Source organism: Carassius gibelio, chromosome A17 (assembly GCF_023724105.1).
Source record: "Carassius gibelio isolate Cgi1373 ecotype wild population from Czech Republic chromosome A17, carGib1.2-hapl.c, whole genome shotgun sequence".
Classification (NCBI taxonomy): Eukaryota; Metazoa; Chordata; class Actinopteri; order Cypriniformes; family Cyprinidae; genus Carassius; species Carassius gibelio.
This window is the reverse complement of record NC_068387.1, coordinates 6,884,419-6,898,956: the sequence shown is the minus strand read 5'-3', so window position 1 is coordinate 6,898,956 and position 14,538 is coordinate 6,884,419. Positions and strand designations below refer to the sequence as shown.

General features: G+C 36.6%; 1 protein-coding gene across 1 annotated transcript in view; it reads right to left on the bottom strand.

The window, feature by feature from the left end:
* Positions 1 to 1,476: 1,476 nt before the first annotated feature.
* Positions 1,477 to 14,538, bottom strand: part of LOC127933551 (leucine-rich repeat and fibronectin type-III domain-containing protein 2-like) — a 115,645-nt gene continuing 102,583 nt past the window's right edge. Inside the window, exons 3-4 of the mRNA XM_052530594.1 lie at positions 6,407 to 7,802; positions 1,477 to 3,004 (exon numbers count right to left, since the gene is read on the bottom strand). Of these exons, the coding sequence (XP_052386554.1) occupies positions 2,038 to 3,004; positions 6,407 to 7,782 (2,343 nt within the window). The 5' untranslated portion in view covers positions 7,783 to 7,802 and the 3' untranslated portion in view covers positions 1,477 to 2,037. The remainder of the gene's footprint in view (positions 3,005 to 6,406; positions 7,803 to 14,538) is intronic.

The window sequence follows — 14,538 nt, the reverse complement described above, 5'->3', positions numbered from 1 at the left end:
TACATCTATAGTACACACTTAACAAAATTTAATAGCCATTTTAATGACTTCAATGTGTTTATACACTGGATTGGCTGGAGATTTGTACAAATAATAAGTCTATATATATATATACAAATAAATACAAATAAAATAACATATCCCTGAATATAATGTATTATTTTGTTGTAATGATGAATATATATATATATATATATATATATATTCATCATTACAACAAAATAATACATTATATTCAGGGACAATATAAAGGTAAGGTCATAGAAACCTGAACCTACAAAATCCAATTAGCATCCTCACCCAAACTCAACACCTGCCTCTTGTCCACCACTTTATATATGACGGCTATCACTATATACTACTTTAAAATTCCAGTAAATTGTATTAAATTGTACTATAGATGCGTCCAAAGGAAGTATCACCACATTTTTGAAATGGTAAAATCTGAGATCGTGAGTATACATGATTTATCATGTATGAGTATACATGATTTTCATCATTTACTAATCATGTAACCCACACTTTTCACCTGTATCACCTTGAACTGCACTAATAGCAAGAGAGTCCCCTTGGAGCAACCTGAGGTTAAGGGCCATCACTCAAGGACACAATGATGATAGAGGAGCTCAGTTTCTCCTCAGTTCATGATTCACCTCTGTGTGAAATCAAGCTTGACACAACCATTTGGCACGAATAAATGTGTCTGCACAAAACTGTGATCCAGATCATGTCCTAAATGTCTTTCACAACATACTGTCTAGCTTAACACTCTGACCTACATTTCAGGCTTAAGTCTTGAGGGGATTGTTGTGAATAGTACAAACGTAAATCACCAACACTAACAAAACTAATCTTACAGAGGGAATAGATCTATAATTATAAAGTTATCAATGCTTGGGCAAATCCTATTATGAAATATCAGAAAATCATAATAGTTTATTATACTAATGGGGAATGCTTGCAAAATATTGGGTACCACAGTACAGTGATTGGGTTAGATAGTAAATGTTAATACCATCTAATCAATGATTCCCATATTCATATGCCATGGTACTTTTCAGAATAACATGCTATTACTATGGTACCATAGTCAAACCATGTAGGTATATACCATTTTTAAACTTTTTTTATAGTAGACCAAGGGGACCTCGAACAGAGTCTCTTCATGGTTGGATATGCAGAGTATTGGTTGAGTATGTAATATGTAATAAATATACCTTTGCATAAATAATATGAACCTCAAACAGACTGACTGGTACTGTCCTGTACCAGTACTAAATAGCTAGCTTTAAAACTCAGAAACTAATAACAAATGTGATAGATGCACTGATAAACTGAAAAAGAGGCACATAATGTATTCTTCCATAACTTGAGATTTGTATTTCTCTTCAGTGTAAAGTATTTGTGACAGACTGTACTGTATTCTCCAGTTGTTCAGGAAAAATGCTGTGGGGGTGGGGTGGGGGGGGGCAACACTAAAATTAACTATAAAAAGTCCAAATGACAACAAAAGAAAATAACCTACAAAACATCATTACATTTGCATTTTCTTCTACTACGTTTTTTGTAGTACCTGGTAGATTTTGTAGTCCTGTCTCAAACATTTGGTCCATTGTGATGCACATACACTTAGCTGAGGAAAATCCTCTTGGCATTCTGCAGTGCACAGTGATATATTTTTTTTCTTTTATTCCCCCTGCCTCTCTGTGATACCCCCACTTCCCTTGTTCTAGGGTATTTATTCATATCTGCTTTAAAGTTTGAAGGCAACTGGAAATATCCTTTGTCCAGCTCTCAATAAACAGGACTAGCCCTGGCCTCGTCTGCTTGCCTAACTCATACACAAACCTTTGAACGTCTTTGTGATCAAATGAACAGAAGGACAATATTGACATGGAAAATCATGCACTGCAAAGTCACGGCCACTGCTGAGGTGTCTTTTCATTACGGCCATTTGAGTCCTTCTTGACATCACATGATACAGCAAGTTCATATACTTTTTTGTTCTTTTTTGGCAGACTTAATCTGATATCTCTATCAGACTGTACTCTCCATGACCCACTCAGAGCTATCAAATGTTGGCTTATCACCATCCCCCTCGCTCTCATCGCACTGCAGGAGCATGCCATTGACTGAGAGACTCCTCTTAGTCCAAATGTTGCTGATGCATCGTGGGTAGCTAAGGCAATGTGAAGCACCAAAGTCACCCATGTCGAACGAGTGGCTGCGCTTGGGTTTGTTCGCTGTTGGCAGCATTACAAGCTTCCCGAGCTTGGAATCTACCCGGCCTAGCAGAGGCTCCTTATCAGTGGCCGGTCTCATGGCCATCACCATAGCCCCTGAGGAAGATGGTCCTCCCGGATCTCTTGTGGGAACCCTCAGGTCCATAGAGGCAAATACCCCAAGTAGATTATCCAGATTTGGTCGTGCCTTAGTTGATGACTGCTTCCACCTGTTGGGCAAGGTGTTAGAATCCACATGTCGGTTGTAAGATTCAACTTTCTCACTTCCAAGGTAGTCAGCCGAGGAAGATGAAGAGGATGACATGCTACTCTGCAAAGAGCCACACTTAAACTCCACCACTTCATCTCGCATCACCACTACAGTCTTTGGAGCCTGCAGTGTAGGAGCACCGTTGTTAAGTCTCTGCGCGGCCTGTGGCCTTCCGTTGGTCTGGGAGTGGGTGTTGCTCACTGTCACCAACTTTGCAACCTGCAACCCACTATTCACTTTATAACGTACCATGAGGATGACGATAAATACCACCAAAGTGGCTACGATCACTCCCCCAATCACCAAGATCATGGTTCCTCCTAAAAACTGACTGTGCATCGATTGGCATCGGGGGTAGTCATCATGTGTCTCGAACTCCACACAACCCACTATGTTTGTTGCAGTGAGTGTGGTGGCGGTGTCTTCCCAGATGGCCAACACACATAGGTCATACTGCATCCCTGGCATCAGGTTGTTGACCAAGAATGAATTGCTGATCGCCGGAATCATCCTGTGAATAAGATACTGAGATTAAAACTGACTCTCAAAGTTCAACAGAAGACTAATCGTTAAATAGATGCAGTAGACAGAAACCACAGGTATATAACACGTTGTTATTAAAATATACATACTGACTGGTCACTGCCTTAATTTGTGGATGCACATGATGCTCTGTACGTTGGCGGAAAACAATCATTATTCATTTTATTGCGGTGAAAACTTAGGGGGGTACAAGGGTGTTTCATGTATTCAGATTTGTTCACAGTGTTAAAGAGATGGATTCTCATTCTCGTTTTACAAAATAATTTAGAAAAGTTTCGGCTGTTTTTTTTTTTTTTTTTTTCGATCGTGGATTTAATTACGTAGCAGGAGTGGAACCCCTTATATGAGCATTTTTTTGGAAAAGTGTGCCTGCGCACATGTCGACCAGAGGAGAGCGAAACCGCGCACATCAACACGCTTCATCGGGAAACCGTCGGCACTCGGCATCGCTGCATCGGATTTGTTCAAGAATGTCTCCAAATAAGTGTGTTTTTGGGTGTGAGGGAAAGGTTACCATGTTCAGCTTCACAAAGAACCCAGAGTTACACGAACAGTGTATGCAGTTAGTTTTACCGTGGCAGCAACGGAGTGTTATCAAGTGCCTTTGTGTGTTCTCGTCATTTAAGTGACTAATGTTTTATAAACAAGGTCCAGGTCGATACTGGATTTGCACATTGTTTACTATTAAAACATGGAGCGATCCCTGTGATAAAAGACCCCATTCATGTAAGTACAATTGCATCAGATTTCTGTCTTTTGTTGGAAATCAGCACATAAGTGAATATACAGTATGTTAATGGAAAACAACACAAAACGTCAGTATTATAGCTCCGCCCATGGCATGCCTCTAGGATCTCTGCTTTTTCTGTAGGGAATCGGAAAACTGTATTTTTCTTTTATAAATATGATAAAACAAATGACATTTTGGATATATGATGGATTCAGTACTACTCTATAGGTACTCAAGATTAACATGAGATTAGGTGAAACTGTGTATGTTGTGTACCCTTTAATTGCTTGCAAAGCACTGATCATATCAACCTTGGAAGTTCATTTAGATTAAATGATTTTGAAATTAGGTCTATTGTTCAGTCAGTGGAGCCAGAGATAAAAAAAACATGAAGCAAAGTGAGGATTACACAAATGGAACTATTTGAAAAAAATACTAGACAAACACGCAAAATTCTTGTCGACACTGAATCACACATTATTACAAACATACATTATTTTAGGTTCCTGAATTGGTAAGAATATAGATCTGGCTTTTGTTAATGTAAAAAATTAATTTCCTTAGGTATATTTTATGTAGCACTTAAAACGCACCTTGAGTACAGATGGCATGCAATCACAAATGTTCTTTTTTTATAACTGTATTAGCTCATAATTACCTAGAACATTCTTTACAGATACCTTTCTGCGGATTTAGACTTAGAATACTAATTAGAGTCAAACATTGATCTAACTACCCTGTTCTGAGAAGGTTATGTATTTTAATAGAACCAATAGAAGTCTTTTAGGCTATTTACAGAATCTGGGCAAATAGAAGACAAACTGTACAATTGTGTGCAATGGAGATATTTCACATTTCATTTTATAATAATAATAATAATAATAATAATAATAATAATAATAATGATAATAATAATGATAATAATAATAATTATTATTATTATTATTATTATTATTATTGTTGTTGTTAGTATTATTATTATTATTATTATTATTATTATTATTATTATTGTTAGTATTATTATTATTATTATTTTTATTATTAATAATAATCATATATATTGGTCTCTAGGGTTCTATGCAAAATTAGACAAAAATAGGAGCTCAAAACTAGGCAGTGGGTAGAGAAAATAAACACCTCCCTTATAAAAAATAAATACATAAAACTAAATGTATTTATGCAGCACTTGCCCACTGGAAAGGTAATTTTAACATGGATTGTGTTATGGACAAATTTCATGGTTCTTTTGCATTCCCAGTCATTGTAAGTTTATGGAGAAGAATGACCAACATAGTCTTAAGATTTAAGATTACAGTCTTAACAGATTTAAGTCTTAAGATACACTTTTTCATTTTGGAAAGTAAATGATGACAAAATGTTAAATTTTGGGGTGAAAAAAAAAAAAAAAAATCATAGGATCTTGTGCTTTGTAAGAGACATCATTTAACACAGTGCAGCCTAACACACTGTCTACAGTAAGCCTCCATGCCAGCTAGTCCATTACTCATTAATAATTGCTTTCCCATCACGGGAGAAGAAGCTACATTTAATGGTGACAGATTCACAAGAGAGCCCAACCTTTTTCCACTCAAGCCTTAGTGATTGATTTTTTTTTTTCTTTGTTGTTGCCAGTATCCAAGTTAACACGCTCTTCCAAGACACGGGGAAGAAAACAGATCTATAATGTCACATCCAGTTCACTAGCATTAAGTCATTAACTAATAGAGAGGCACCAGTAAATGAAACGTCATACTCATTCTTTGTAGATCATATGCTTTTCATAAGTTGGGGAAACTAGATAGCCTAATGCTTATGTATAACCTTTCACATTTAGGAAGTTTGATGGGGGCTCCTATCACTTTGATTATAAATTGTAGTAGATCATGTAGATATAAAGAAATGATGTAGTGATTTGAAATTAATATCAAAAGGATAAAGCATATTCTAAAAGCTCCTGTTGCCTCAGGCTTGTAATGGTGATGATCATAATGATTGTATTATGCAAAAAAAAAAAAAAAGTCTAGATGGAATATGATTTTCTACACATTATTTCACACAGAGAAAATGTTGCATTAGATTAAAAGTTGGTGAGATCAGTCTTTTAACAGCTAATATAAGCCCATTTAAATAAAAATGACTGTGGCACATCCGTGCTTGTGATTTTACCATAAACTTTTATAGTCATTTGATCAATATAAATGTATTTGCTAACATTGCTAAATTTTATATTTATTTCATTGTTTGCAATGTAAATGTTTTTGGTGGATGGATAAAGTGCTGTTGGTGGGTTTTAGACATAAGTTTACACATTAAAGGATAAGTGAGTCATTATTGTCATAGCTATAACAACCACAGAACACCATTAACATATTTAAGATAGGTCCGTATATACATATATGCATACATATACAAAAACTATGTCTAAGATGAATCTTTACATATGTGAGTCAACCTTTAAGTGTAATTATATTAACCAAATTCCCTTGGAAGACTGAATTGAGTTACAAAATACATAATTTATCTCGAATTCTAATCTAATGATAATTTACAAAAATATTTAGAAAGAATCTAAAGTGCAGGAGGAAGTACATTCCTGATTAGTGTGTAGTTTGGTGGTTTAAATGAAATTGTTATATTTACCTATAAATCAGGACATCATCCTCTGAACAGTTATATTGGAGCTGGTACATTTTGACTTTAGGTGCCACTTTGCTTACTGTCCACTTGATCAGAGCAGAGACTGCAGTGACCTCTGTCACTGACACTACCTGTTCTGGTTGGGCTTTTGCCTCCCCTTTATTCGTTTTAGTGGAGCTGGTGATGTCAGATAGCCTGGACTTGGGCTGAGCTGTGCGGTTAGTTCCATTGCTTAGATGGGGGAGCTGGATGATGGAGAGCTCAATTGAGGCTGTTGATTCTCCAGCAGCATTTGCAGCAATGCAAGTAAATGTTCCATAATCCTTAGAGGTGGTGACCATAATGTCTAAAGTACCATTTTCATACACAGTAGCCCTGGATGAGTTACCAATTAGTCTGTCATCTGGAGCAACCCAGTGTATGAGAGGCATAGGGTCACCCACGGCCTTGCAGCGTAAACTGGCCGTCTGTCCCTCCAGGACCAAAAGCTTATGGGTATGTTGGGTAATTAATGGTGGTTCACACACAAACTCTTCCTCTCGCACATACCAGAAGTAGCGACCTTTCAGACTAGGAGGGGAGGCACATGTTTCCATATCGTCCTCCCGTTCTAAACGGCGCAACCAAAGAATCTCACAGTTACAGTGAAGAGGATTCCCACCAAAGCTGAGAGACAAGACTGGGGCAAATGGTGTACTAAAAATGCTGCTGCTTTGTGACCGGGCAAAGATAGGATCTGGCGGAAGCTTCTGGAGACGGTTTGATGTAAGATCCAGCCTCGCCAGCTTTTCAAGATCAGTAAAAGTGCCTTCAGCGATGTGGCTGATGAGATTGTGGTCCAGACTCAGCTGATGTAGGTTGAGCATTTTGCGAATGGCCTCCCAGGGTATGCCTCGTAGGTTGTTGTAGGAGAGGTCTAGGTCCTCCAAGGTAAGCAGCAGGTCATCGAAAGCTTCTTTGGAGATATGAGTCAGTTGGTTGTTGTTTAGGATGAGGTGCTGCAAGTTCACTAAGCCTCGCAAGGCATCTGGGCCCAACTCTGTCAACCGGTTACTGTCCAGATGCAGCGATCGCAGCGTTTCAAGATCCACGAAGGAGAAGGGCTGAATGAAACTGATGGTGTTTCGTGACAGTGTGAGGTCCACCAGGCCTGTCATGTTGGTGAAGTCTTGCTGGGTAATTTTGATAATGTAGTTTCCCCCCAGGCGTAACTCCACAGTTCTTCTGTCAATGTTAGGGGGAACGAACAGCAGACCTTTGGATGGGCACAGTGTGCCCAAGGATTCTGACAGGTTCTGACAGACACAATATTTAGGGCAGGCGTTGGTGATCATCACTGTGCTTCCCAGCAGAAGGAGGCTGCAGAGCACTTTGGCCATGGTAAATCACAAGCAGGGACCTGGAAAGACAACAGGAAAAACAGAGATCAGTCCAATCCGGCCATACAAGCAACGATTGATGTATTGCCTCTGCAAGGGCTATCTGATAAAAATAAAAAAGTCCTCCTATTGAGCAAATTTTAGCCTTAGTTATGAATGGAAGGAAAGGACATGGCATGTGACCAAGTATGGAGTCCCACACTTGGAATTGGTGCTCCGCATTTAACCCATCCAAGTGCACAAACACAGCAGTGAGTTGTGAAATGCACACACACACAATGAACACACACCTGGAGCAGTGTGCAGCCAATGCTGACACACCTGGCGAGTAGCTGGCGGTTTGGTGCCTTGCTCAAGGGTCTCACCCCAGTCATGGTATTGAGGGTGGAGAGAACACTGGATATTTACTCCCCCGACCTACAATCCCTGCCAGACCTGAGACTCGAACCCACAACCTTCAGGTTACAAGTTCATCTCTCTATCCATTAGGTTACGACTGCCCGTGAGTTCACTTTGCAATCCTCATACCCCTGTCAGAGCATTGAAAATACACTGAGGCATAAAATATGTTTAAAGCAAGAGTTTTTAATGCTATGTTCGTCTGTGAATTCTGAAGTACACAGAGAGAATGGATGACTGTGCTTGACCTCAGATGACAGCCAATAATTCCTGTAGACATTTGTACCATCATTTCCAAATATACTCAAAACTTAAATCAATTTTAATCAGCGCTCTGCCAGACTGATTCTCTAATGGTAGGGCAGGGATGGTGGAACTGTTTCAGGTGCCTATGAGAAGGAAAAGGGGTGATTTTAATTTCCAGGTGAGAATCGAAGGATAATTATTCTCCCAGCTAGCAACACTCATACAATGAATCATCGTTATCTCATCAATATTTTCAAATTATATATTCTAAGAATCCTATAAACCCCAGTACACAGGGATTAGGGTAGCAACATCTTATGATATTTCAAACATATCTTGTTTGCTAACCTTAAGTTTATTGCATATATCAATATAAGCGGAAGCACACAGATATGAGTATTTGTAGAAAACAGGGAGTTTTCTGACTGACACTGAAAACTAGACTGCAACTCATCTTAGAAAATCAGCTAGATTTTATGGAGCATAACATTGTGATTAATCTAACCATGTAATCAAAACTGTCTGCTACAAAATAAATAAATTGTTGCACACAGGGGATGGATATTTCATTGGCATTTTGACTGACATGCAATCAGCTTTTGGTAATGCCAGATATTTCTGCCAGGGCTGCATTTTGCTAAAAAGCAAACAGCAGAATTACCATAACATGTCAAGCAATTTCCCCTCTCGGCTACTACAAAAACCCAGAAGACTACTAGCACATTAACAAATTATGACTTGTCTTAAAGTCTGGAGAAATGCAATATTTAAAACTAAAATGATTGATATGTGGAAAGAACTTAGGAGTACATTTTCACGTAAACTGAACATTTTCTAGTCTAAAATAATTTCACGCTGAAGCAAACAATGAACATTGTGATGTTTTCTGAGCAATAACATATTTTCTTTACTTCCCTTCTGAGCGTACTTCATGATTATAACTAATTCTCATTATTTTATTCTCAGGAAATCAGATTATTTACAATTTTATGAAAGAGCAACAATGGGACAGAGCTGTGTGTTGATAGCAACACATACGACCTGCCAAGTCCTGAACCCATTTACACCTTTTGCTCCCTCCAATTTCCTCTCTATCTCCATTTCCCTGTACAATAAATTCAAAAGGCCACAAATAAACAAGAGAATAAATATGCATAAGAATGCAAAGTACAAAAATCAAAACATGCATATTGGTCTAAACATCACAGAACAAAACACACTTAATCTTAATAAAGAGATAAGGAATAATGTTGAACCATAGGCATTTTAAACATTTCATTAGTGCTACAGTACACTGGTTGGAATTTATGACCATCACATATTTGATCAACTGAAATATACACTTTGCAGAATAAAACTCAATTTTCATTCCGGACTCACACTGCATCGCATTGTGTAAAGTTATAAGAAGTGTTCTTGGGACAAGGGGATATTTGTCATTTTTGACAGCTAAAACCTGTTTAGGCTGAATAAAGCAGAAGCTTGCCCTTTAGCGGGCTTGTATTTCTGAGGTAAGTTTTCTGCATTGCCAATTCTCTCATAACTCCTCATAACTTTATTAATTCCTTTTATAATCTGCAAATGGTGCAGTCCATCAAACACATATAGAAAAATTGCTGAGGAACTCATCCCTCATCATCATTGCACATATCTGTATTTCATCCAAATCAGATGGAAAAAGATGGACTGGCAAAGTGGGAAGGAATTTACTTTATTTTTTTTTTTTCAAATGAGCCAAACATCTCAGCTCATTTGTCGGAGGGAATGTTTAAATGAGCTTATCCTGGTCTTTGCTAAATTAAATAAAATCAACAAAAAAGATTTCTAAGCGTTTTGCAAAATCATATAAATTATTTCCTGTCAGATCAGCAGACATTAAGACCAAAGAATCATAGCTTTAGTACATGAAAGAGTGTAAGAGCACATCAAAAAGTATTTTATCAAGGGAAGGAGAAGGTGCCCATGAAACAGCAGGATGTGAAAAACTACAGAGACGGCTAACATCCAAAAGCGAGGTAAAAGCTTAGGCTTCGCAATCATAAAGTGCTGAAGTGCAAGATGAAGGTAGAGCTGCCATGGTATGGAGGGCCATTTACTTGAGATCCAGGGGAGAACTCCCCAGTGCAGATGCCTGATTGGACATGGGCTAACCATTATGACAGTTGGAAGTCAGTTTGACAGCGCTGCTCTGAAATCCTCATGACATCTAACTGCATGATGGATTCTGTACCTGGCATAATATTTGTGCAATGGACTAAGATTTTCTCTTTTTTCTTAACAGCACACAGCTGTCTTCTACTTTATCATACCTTTTAAATATAAAAACAATGTTCAAATGGAGTTTCCTATTATTATTCTTGTTATTATTATCATTATTATTGTTTAATTATTATTTTTTTAAATTGACAGTAATTCTAAAGTTTTTTTGTATTTTTTATTATCAAAAAAAAAAAAAAAAAAAAAAGCTTTACAGCTAAAATCATAGAGTTCCACCATCTTAAAATTTGGTTTGCTCTGATTGCCGGTTTTATTTGTTTCTTTGACACTTTAAGCTTTCAAATTACACAGATGCGATAACACTAGAAAATTGTGCAGAATGAAATCCCAAGTGAAGATCAACATCAACATCCATAAGCACACCAAGGTTATGATGTAATCATTCTTTTCACATGCTGTCTTTGACTACTTAAAGTTCAGAAAATGCTCTTCGTGTACTTCTGCACAGGTTTATGGAATTAATTTAATTATACAATATGATATCATGCTACCTTTACATTCTGCAATCATATTCTTAAATCAACACTTCTGTGCTCTTTTTAAAAGTACTACTTTTTTATTAACACATTTCCAAAGATGACAAATGGTACAATAAATGAATATATGGTATTGGAAAGAGGGTTATTATAAAATGGCGTCCTTCAGTAGATTAAAGAAGAAAACTTTCTTTTGAGTCAGTGAAGGATTGTGAGTTGTGCTGTGTTGGTAATATCACAGTTTCTTGATGACATACTTTTCCAGGAAACATTATTTATTTATATTATATATTACACATTATATTATAACACAAAAACCAGTAAGTTACAATCTCTACATTTTGCAAAGACTAAAGTCTCAAACCCAAAGATATATACTTTATAAAAGCTAAGTCCAAGCCATCCTAAAACGCCTCGTTTAAACAATCCCCCACATGTCATGTGTTGGGAAGATTTGTATAACACCACCCAAATGTGTACGGGAAGAAAGAAAGCATACTTTTTTATTCTTGCTGTAGCATTTTTGCTGCCACCGGCGCCATGTCATGGAGATGCTGTGTGTTTCGTTGTGAAAGCGAAACTACTTTGTCTGGCCTTCCAAAAGAGTACACAACTAGAAATCAGCGGTTTAGTTGTATTTACAACACTGTTCCATAACAGTTTAATGCAAATATTCAAATGTGTGCAACGCATTTTATGGAGGATGAGAACTGTTTCCTGGGAGAGTAGCCTACAATGACATTGTTCTGAAAAAAAAATGCTCACTCACAGCCTGTATTTTTTTTTTTTTTTTTTTTTTTTTTTTTGTAAGTATGAATTTGCCACTGATGATTCAAACGCGAGTTTTGAGCAGTGTAGAGTAGCGCTTGTTTTTTTGTCGTTCCTCCAATCACAAATGAAGACATGGATTTATGTTAGGGTATTAAGACAGTATAAGTCATTATAATCAGTAATTATGTCCCCACTTGATTCTACAAATGACTAGTTTGTAAAGGGTTTTATTGGTTTTGTCTCGTCGCACTCTCGTAACATTAACTGGCCAATCAGTGCACACTTCCCTTTTCAGAAAGATATGTACAGTAAGGGGGAATGTGTTTTTTTTCTTTTTTTTTTTTTTTTTTTTTTTACCTAAACTGCATAAACACACTGCATTACAACAAATACACAAATTAATGTTATTTTTTTTGTTTATTTTTTTTAGCAACGTCATACAGTATGAACCCTTTAATTTTTTTTTTTTTTGTGAAAACATAAATAATCATTTATTTTAATGCGGTGCTGTCGACCTTTGTACATGAAATCAGTCAAATCATGTAATGTGAATGTCGTACAGTCTTCCCTGAAACAAAACAAAACAAAAAAAAAAAAAAAAAATTGAAAGTTTACCAAGCTGTGGAAGAGACACTGATTCTCAAGCGCTTTCTGCAAGCGCGATTCGAGACAAATGTGTTTCAATAATTCGTTCATAATCACTCACTGTATACCTCACTCCACCGCCCCTAGATTCGGCACTGGCTTTTATGTTAGACTTAAAAAAAATACATATTAACAAATCCCACCAATATTAAAGTTTGGATGTGTTATGATCAGAAAAGCTCTAGGATTGGCAAAAGGGCTAATGGACTGCTTTTGCTATACATGTCCTAGCCTCCATTTCACCTGAGATTATTGTCAGAAAAATTAAATGCAATGATTCCACCAGAGACATGAGAGCTGGATGAAGTGTTGTGTTACCTGAGGTAATCTATTCTCAGAAGCTCTGATGATAATGGGTAATTTTTGTGAAGTATGAGCAAACTACTGTAAGTAGCTTTGGGGTAAAAGTCTTAGTGCAGTGAATTCCTTTTCATTCTCTGCAGCTCAAAAGTCTTTGGCAGAATTTCACAGTTAGAAATAAGTTTCACATAATTGCATGAATCCATGCGCTCTGTGAAGACAGCTTTGAAGTACTTGGATTTGCTTGTAAGCTTTTCTGCAGTACTTTTATATCTCATTTATTAAAAACCCAGAAAAATAACCTATAAATGTTACAGCAATATTTCATGCAGAAATGAAAATGTGTAGAGAAGATATTTTGAAGAATGTTTATTCTATTTTTGTCCATGATACATGAGGGTAAGTAGTAAACGATGTAACCATATATGCTGTAATATATTGCAATTAAGATGGCTCAGGTGTTTTTTTTTTTTTTTTTTTTTTTTTTTTTTTCTTAAGTGGAAATTTTACTTTCATACTATAGCTATTACAGCTTATGTTTATGGTGAAATTGTATAAATAAATAAATAAATAGTCAATGGCATTAAGCAACATTTTGGCTTATATAAAGAGATGTTTTGATTAAGTATGATATTGTCTTTACAATTTTACATTGTACATTTGAGACATAATTTGAGTGTAATGAATTACATTTTATAAATCAGCCAAAATCAAGACAGAGAGAAAGGTAAAGAAAAAATGCTCTCTCTCTCTTCAACACCATTCAGTTCTCTCCAGTAATTTAATTAAGCCACAATTCACTCACATCCCTTTATATAAATAAATAAGTTGAGCCATCATGTTTTATTCTCAACCAGCATTCACTCAAATAGCAAACTGTCATCCCCTCAGACATCTCATCTTGAGCACACTGGCATTCTATCTCGGCGTTGCCATTTAAATGGTCTCCTTGCCCCTTGCTTTCATTTATTTCCTGTGCCAGCATCTTTCATAACAAGTGCACAACAGAAAGGTCATATTTATTAAAACCTCCCTCTCTCTCTCTCTCTCTCTCTCTCTCTCTCTCTCTCTCTCTCTCTCTCTCTCTCTCTATATATATATATATATATATATATATATATATATATATATATATATATATTCACCCTCCCTTTCTTCCTTTATCAACGTAGTCACATCCTTGGCTGCTTACCATTTTCGCCGTTACACACAAATATCCTGTATCTAGCATTCCTCTGATTAATGTGTAGATGACACAGCGCCGTTTTTGTGAAAAGTGATGAAAACCCTCAAAGGGAAAGCATAGTCAGCCAAAAGGGAGGTTGACAATGGGTTTATTTCATACTGTAGCCAAATTAGTTTTCACACCAAGATGAGGAGGTTAAATAATCAGATTGCTTCTCTGACACACGACTGGCTAATTAACCTAAGCAGCTTATGCTGTGTCTGCGCTACACTAATCTTCTTTTTTTTTTCTAAAATGTGCGACTCATTCAAAAAGAATAAAAAAAGCACACACCGCAAGTGTGCCTTCGCTCTATAATTTGTTTGTTGATAATGAGATAATGTAACATGGTAGACATTCAGAGTTGATAAAGACTGTGTTTTTCTATTAGCATTAACATTGTGTGAATTAATTTTA